Source organism: Alosa sapidissima, chromosome 10 (genome assembly GCF_018492685.1).
Source record: "Alosa sapidissima isolate fAloSap1 chromosome 10, fAloSap1.pri, whole genome shotgun sequence".
Lineage (NCBI taxonomy): Eukaryota > Metazoa > Chordata > Actinopteri > Clupeiformes > Clupeidae > Alosa > Alosa sapidissima.
The window spans coordinates 29,716,590-29,724,089 of NC_055966.1; the positions used below are offsets into that span (position 1 = coordinate 29,716,590).

General features: G+C 48.1%; 1 protein-coding gene across 1 annotated transcript in view; it reads right to left on the reverse strand.

Moving 5' to 3' along the window:
* Nucleotides 1-3,809: 3,809 nt before the first annotated feature.
* Nucleotides 3,810-7,500, reverse strand: part of LOC121721284 (circadian-associated transcriptional repressor-like) — a 6,345-nt gene continuing 2,654 nt past the window's right edge. Inside the window, exons 3-6 of the mRNA XM_042108086.1 lie at nucleotides 7,331-7,406; nucleotides 6,715-6,793; nucleotides 5,179-5,377; nucleotides 3,810-4,989 (exon numbers count right to left, since the gene is read on the reverse strand). Coding sequence (XP_041964020.1) covers nucleotides 4,486-4,989; nucleotides 5,179-5,377; nucleotides 6,715-6,793; nucleotides 7,331-7,406 — 858 coding nt within the window. The 3' untranslated portion in view covers nucleotides 3,810-4,485. The remainder of the gene's footprint in view (nucleotides 4,990-5,178; nucleotides 5,378-6,714; nucleotides 6,794-7,330; nucleotides 7,407-7,500) is intronic.

Here is a 7,500-nt window from a genome sequence, read left to right on the forward strand (position 1 = left end):
ATTACTTCACAAAACTGGATTAAATTTCTCAATCTCAGTAACATTTCTTACACTGTTTTCAGATAGGTATATTAGGTTATTTCTATCTATCCAAAGTTACACGTCATCTTGCTCACACGTCGCCATAGTGACACAGAAGAGGATCTTTGGGAAAAACATGTATAATAGAACGCTAAAGCTTCTAAATGGATTAGTCCTTGAAAACTGCAATATAGATCACATTGAAACAAGCTTTTTAAAGCTAGTTTTTTTAAAATTCATTAGAAATATTCTGTTTTGTTTTGAAATATCAGTGCATTTATTTATCTCTTTAGAGAAGTGCCTCAGTCAAAACACAGCTCAACTACCATCATTAAATAAAACCACGCACAATCACACTCACACAAACAAAACATGCACACCGTTAAACATGCCCTCACATAGGTCCACACATAAAATGGGGATGGGGGGGGGGGGGGTTACAGTCAGACAGAGCAGCTGGGACACAGTTAAATCCAAAGCCACCCCAACCCGATTAGAGTCAACACATTAGGGCCTGTCCTTCACTCACATTGCACTCTGATCCCACCCTCCCTTCCTCTGCTTCTCCCCTCCTCTCTGCTGCTCCCCTTCTCCTCTCCTCCCTGCTGCTCCCCTCCTCTCTGCTGCTCCCCTTCTCCTCTCCTCCCTGCTGCTCCCCTCCTCTCTGCTGCTCCCCTTCTCCTCTCCTCCCTGCTGCTCCTCTCCTCTCTGCTGCTCCCCTTCTCCTCTCCTCCCTGCTGCTCCTCTCCTCTCTGCTGCTCCCATCCTCTCCTCTCTGCTGCTCCCCTCCTCTCTGCTTCTCCCCTCCTCTCTGCTGCTCCTCTCCTCTCTGCTGCTCCCCTCCTCTCTGCTGCTCCTCTCCTCTCCTCTCTACTACTCCCATCCTCTCCTCTCTGCTGCTCCCCTTATCTCCCCTACTCTCTGCTTCTCTCCTCTCTGCTGCTCCCCTTCTCCTCTCCTCCCTGCTGCTCCCCTCCTCTCTGCTGCTCCCCTTCTCCTCTCCTCCCTGCTGCTCCCCTCCTCTCTGCTGCTCCCCTTCTCCTCTCCTCCCTGCTGCTCCCCTCCTCTCTGCTGCTCCTCTCCTCTCTGCTGCTCCTCTCCTCTCTGCTTCTCCTCTCCTCTCTGCTGCTCCTCTCCTCTCTGCTGCTCCTCTCCTCTCTACTGCTCCCATCCTCTCCTCTCTGCTGCTCCTCTCCTCTCTGCTGCTCCTCTCCTCTCTGCTGCTCCTCTCCTCTCTACTGCTCCCATCCTCTCCTCTCTGCTGCTCCTCTCCTCTCTGCTTCTCCTCTCCTCTCTGCTGCTCCTCTCCTCTCTGCTGCTCCTCTCCTCTCTGCTGCTCCTCTCCTCTCTGCTGCTCCCCTCCTCTCTGCTGCTCCCCTTATCTCCCCTACTCTCTGCTTCTCTCCCCTTTGCTGCTCCTCTCCTCTCTACTGCTCCTCTCCTCTCCTCCCCTCCTCTCCTCCCCTCCTCTCTGCTGCTCCTCTCCTCCCCTCCTCTCTGCTGCTCCTCTCCTTTCCTCTCCCGCTCTTCCAAATTCACTGTGACCAAAATCAGCCCCCTGCAGTGCCACATCTGTTCGGGGTGCAATACACACGCCCCCCCCCCCCCCCCAAAAAGAGAGAAAGGGTGAAATTAAAAAAACAACCACCATACAAGCACAACACTACAGAACATCCAGAAATGTCAATCATAAACATAGAAGTCAGAGTCAGACTTTTGATCATAAAATGAGTCTTTTTATTAAAAGATTTCCTTTCATGGTTGTTGAAAAAAAGTAGAGTACAATTCACTACAGACAGAGAGAAGAGGAGAGGAGAGGAGAGGAGAGGAGGGGAGGAAGGACAGAGTGATTGAGTAGAACAGGAGCTGAAAGAGAAAATAGAACCAGAGCGGAAGAGAGGGACATAAGAAAGGACAGGAAGTGTGTGAGGAGAGGAGGGGGGAGGGGCTAGGACACTACTGTAATATAAAAAAGGCAGTTCAGATAAACCAGACGCAACATCAGACTACTCGTCTGGGTATTAGCCGTAGAAAACATGACAAAACAAACACAAACAAATGAGTGCAAATTATCGGAGTCTTGACAACACAGTAGCAGGAAGACGCGAGCACCCTGTCCAGCTCTGTCCCGTCTACTCCTCGGTGTTGTGTCCAGCCCTGTCCTGTCTGCTCCTCTGTGTTTCATGGCACTGCCATTGTGTTGTTGGCCTTCACTTCTGACCAATTTCAGTGTGTCTGTTGTTTTAATGGTCACAGGAATCTCTAGCAATTTATGCACTTTAGCAGCTCTTGAAATCGGTGCATATATTATTTCCCTTAATGTTTACTCCTCAACTCCTCTGATTCAATAACATCCACTTTTTTCAAGTTTTCTCTGGCAATCAAAACAAGTTTTTTTTAATGCAAACTGCAGTGTCAAATTCTGCTACTCCAATCTCTTCAATAAAAGAAAAAACATCAAAAAATATATTTTTTTCTCACATGAGGGCCAATATTTTTTTGAACAATCAAAGTAGTCATTTGACATCAAAGTACAGGTCTACAGCAGTGATTGTTTTTAACACAGGGCTTTTGCACGTTCTCCTAGTGGTTGCTGGTTCGGAGTGTTCAAATGGACAATACAAAAGATGGGAGACGAGAGGAATGAAAAATACAGCATCAGGTTTTTTGAAGCCTTGATATTATCATGTTCTGTACCATAGTTTGGGATGCAAATGCAAAAATTGATCAGACAGTATCAACGCTTTTTGAACACATCCTATTTGGTAATAAAGGCACAGTTGTCATCCAATCTAAGATCTCCCTCTGTCTCCACTAGTGAAGTAAAAAATAAAGGAAAGCATCTGTGACAGAGTCTGTACCAGTCTATGTGATGAAGTGTCTCTGAGTCCCAAAGACGCAGCTGCCAAATAAATTAATACAAACATAAATAAACGTCTATATTCACATGAATAAATAAAGACAGAAAAGAGCCAGGTATACCACCATGTCTGCTTGCTGCATATGGAGAGCAACACCTCAACCTGCAGCTGACACCCTGGCAGTGTGAGTGTGTGTGTGTGTGTGTGTGTGTGTGTGTGTGTGTGTGAATAAAATATGTCAATGTTAGAATGAATGGAGAGAATATGTGAGTGAGGTTGAATATGTGCCTGAATGCATGTGTAGATTTGTGAGCTATTGTGAGAGTTAAGCGTGTGGGTGAATGAGTATTATGCATTTGTGTGAGGTGATGTATATCTATAGATTGCTGTCTGTGTGTCTGTGTGCCTGTGTATGTGTTTTTGTGATTGTGTGCACACATACACATATATGATAGCAAGAGAGAGAGTTTGTTTTGACTGTTTTGTGCGTGTGTGTGTGTGTGTGTGTGTATGTGAATGTTTGTGTGTTTTGCGTGTATGTGTGCACAAGTATGTGAAAGCATCTGTGTAACTGAATGTGTGCATATCTGTAGACTGCTGTTTGACCGTGTGTGCGGTAAACTCCGCAAAAGAGTTCTGTAGTCTACATTCTGTGCCAGAGACAGCCACACCCTCCCACTTCTGATTGGCTGTGTCCTACTTCTGCAGACACTGAACGGTTTTAACATTTATCTTTTTGATCTGTTGACATGCTTTTCCTCTAACCAACCTACCCTCACAGCACGGCATTTTGGTAAAGGGCATTACATTAGGTGTAAACATAACAATACGCCTCATAATCAAGTACTTGTTGGGGTTATTTTCCTACTCTTCTGATGCTACTAATGTCGTCTTTAATGCAGCCTTTCTGTATTGCCAAACTTGCTTAAGTAAGCCTTTGTCCCCAGTCAGCCACAGAAACAGCTGAGACACTGAGGGAACAGGTGTGTGACTCTGTGAACATCACATTTTTGATATCAGTGTCATTCTCCTTCACCCTCCTTTTTTACCTATAGCTAATGCAATCTCTCCATCACTGCATGTCTTCGTAATGGTGAGAAAATAACTCAAAATCCCATAGACCACCACTTCAAAACTTTATCACACGCCCTTATCTTTTTGCTAAACGATATTTAACGGCATCTCTGTGTTTAGGTTGAAATTGTGGTGTTTGTAACTGTCAAAATCTGCGTCTAATTGTACGTTTTGAGAGTCAAAACTAAGCAGAGCCTTTAGATTTCAGACAAAACATTATTTGTGTCCAATGGTTCTTCTGTAGCTGCACCAAAGCTGTAGAAAATACAAAACAAATAATAATATTAAAAAAGTTTTTCCACTCTTCCTCCTCCATCTCCTCCATCCCTCCATCTCTCTCTCCCTCCATCTCTCTCTCCCTCCATCCCTCTCCAGCATTAGTGCAGGGTGCTTCAGTCCGGCTGCAAGGGCTTGTGCTTTGGGGCACTAGCTCTGCACAGGGTCGGGCAGCGCCCCTGACTCCACCCTGCTCAAAGGCCTCGTTGTGATTGGTGGAGCAGTGGCCTAGCCCTTCCCCTGCAGGGGCGAGTCATATGTGGGGTCCGGGGGGGGTGTTGCCGGGCGGGTCTGCCGCTTCCACACTGGGCTGCAGTAGCGGGCTGGAAGGCTGCAAGAGGGGGGTGGTGGAAGAGATGGAGCTGTCCTGCATGGCTGGGCTCCCCCGACTGGACTGAGGGGGCGCCACCATCACCGCAGAGCTGCCCTTCGCTCCTGCCCCTGCCCCTGGCCCTGGCCCTGGCCCTGCCCCTGCCCCTGGCCCTGCCACCCCAGAGCAGGACTTGCGGGGTGAGGGGATGGGGGCCACATGGACCCAGGTGAGGCTGGGCTCTGACCAGCGTGGTGCCGGGGGGGAGGACAGCTCGTCGGCGGAGTCACTGCAGTGTTGCTCCGCGTGGCGCTGATGGTTCAGGGCTGAGGAGCTGCTCTCCCTCTCCGGGCTCGGCCCTGGGTCACCTGCGAGCTGGAAGCGCTTGCAAAGGATGGGGGAAGGCGTGGACGAAGAGTCTGTGTCTGACCAGCTGAGGCGACGCTTCTGCCATTAGGGGAAAATAAACAAGGAGAGTTAGAGGAGAAGACATGGAGACAGAGGGAAAGGAGAGTGTGTGTGTGTGTGTGTGTGTGTGTGTGTGTCTGTGTGTGTGTGTGTGTCTATGTGTGTGTGTGTGTGTGTGTGTGTGTTTGTCTGTGTGTGTGTGTGCGCGCGCGCGTGTGTGTGTGCTACCTTGACGGGCATGTGTAGCTGGTCCTTGTGCTTGTGCGGCGGTGTGCTGCTGCTGTTTGCGGTGCTGGGGGCTGAGTGGGTAGCGGTGGTCTGAGAGGCAGCAGTGGCCTGGGCAGCAGGGGAGGCCAGAGCGGAGATCTGAGGAAACCACAGCTTCAGCATCATCTCCACCTGCAGCAGCGTGTTCAGATACTTCTCCCTAGAGAGAGAGAGAGAGAGAGAGAGAGAGAGAGAGAGAGGGAGCGAGAGGGAGGGAGGGAGGGAGAGAGAGAGAGAGAGAGAGAGACAGAGGGAGGGAAAGAGTCACTTCATGACAAACATGATACATACACAACACACTGCCATCATCTGGTTAGACCCTCAAACACAGAGGCAGAGTGAGACACATAAGACATTACAGCATGCAGTCCAAACTATTAAATCCACAAGTATAATATTTTCAGATTCTCAGAGAAAATTGCCAAAAAACAGATAGCTACAGAGAGAGAGAGAGACTGAAATAGTGTGAGGGCAAGGGAACTAGAAAAGAGAGAGCGAAATTGAAATAGTGTGAGGGCAAGAGAACTAGAAAAGAGAGAGCGAGATTGAAATAGTGTGAGGGCAAGAGAACTAGAAAAGAGAGAGCGAGATTGAAATAGTGTGAGGGCAAGAGAACTAGAAAAGAGAGAGCAAGATTGAAATAGTGTGAGGGCAAGAGAACTAGAAAAGAGAGATTGAAATAGTGTGAGGGCAAGAGAACTAGAAAAGAGAGATTGAAATAGTGTGAGGGCAAGAGAACTAGAAAAAGAGAGATTGAAATAGTGTGAGGGCAAGAGAACTAGAAAAGAGAAGAGGGGGGGAGCTCATGAGTGAGAAATAGAGAGAGAAGGGATATTTAGATGGAACGTTTTTACAAAGACAGGCAGGTAAACAGACCATCCCGATCAATCAATAAACAGCCAACAGTCTGAACACACACACACACACACACACACACACACACACACACACACACACACACACACTCAGAGATAAGAGCAGACTAGGGTTAGGGTAACCCTTCAGTGGCTCTCACATAACCCACAGGCCTGATGGTCACTAAGGGGATATAGCACTTAAGGGAGTCCTCTTATAGCCTGAGCACGCACACATATACAAACGCACATTCACCTCCATAGACACACACACACACACACACACACACACACACACACACACACACACACACACACACACACACACACTCACACTCACACCGTTGAAATCACGCCCCTAAATAAACTCTCTCCTGTGCAAACTGGATACACACGTTCATATATTGAACACACACACACCACTCTTGAGGATATACTTCTGAACTCAGCCTTCTAGATTCACTCCTGAGAACACACTTTGACCTCTGTAACCACACACCTTTGAAAATACACACACTCCTCAGCACACACACACACACACTCACAAAGGCACACACACACACACACACACACACACACACACACACACACACACACACACACACACACACACACACACACACAGACGCTGCCTGTCTCTTACCCGCTGTTTGGCTTCTGCAGCACTCCCACAATCCTCTGGATGCGATCCATTGCAACGCTCTGCTGGAAACTGCTCAGACCTGTCAATCAAACATCACAAGATCGTTCATCGACAGCAATGAGAGCCATCTGAGCCTAATCCACACACACATCAGATCTCATCATATTCTAATCTCTTCATATAAGCCCCATACTCCCATTCCAGTTCTGACTGTCCAGGTGTGCTATATAGTGCCTCTCTCCTCACAACGCATAGGGGGAAACCTGGAGCCACAATGACCAGGGCTCCAGAGTAGCCCTACCGTTCTCTTTCAGTGTGATCTATACAATGAGTTTATCTGGCTCAGAGTAAGAGAACACGGGACACTGATACCTACACACTCACACGTCAAGAAAAGGGGTCAGAGTCTGGAGAAGGTCCGGGACAAGGGTGGTTGGGGTTGGGGCGGGGGTGGGGGTTGGGGTGTTAGAAGAATGTATTGACATTTCTTAACTTCCAGAGAGAAAAAAAACGCAAAAACTATTTGTCTGTTGAGTGAAACTTTACTGTGTGTGTGTGTGTAGCACGTCCCTATCACACGGTAAAACGCACAGGCAAAAAAGGTGGTTGCTCTCACCCTTATCAAACCGTCCATTCTTCAGACCATGCAGCAGCTCCAGTAAAGGCCTGACAAAACACTGCAGCTCCAAACACTGAAACACAGAGAGAGAGAGAGAGAGAGAGAGAGAGAGGAGAGAGAGAGAGAGAGAGAAGGGAGATAAAGAGAGAGAGAGAGAGAGAGAGAGA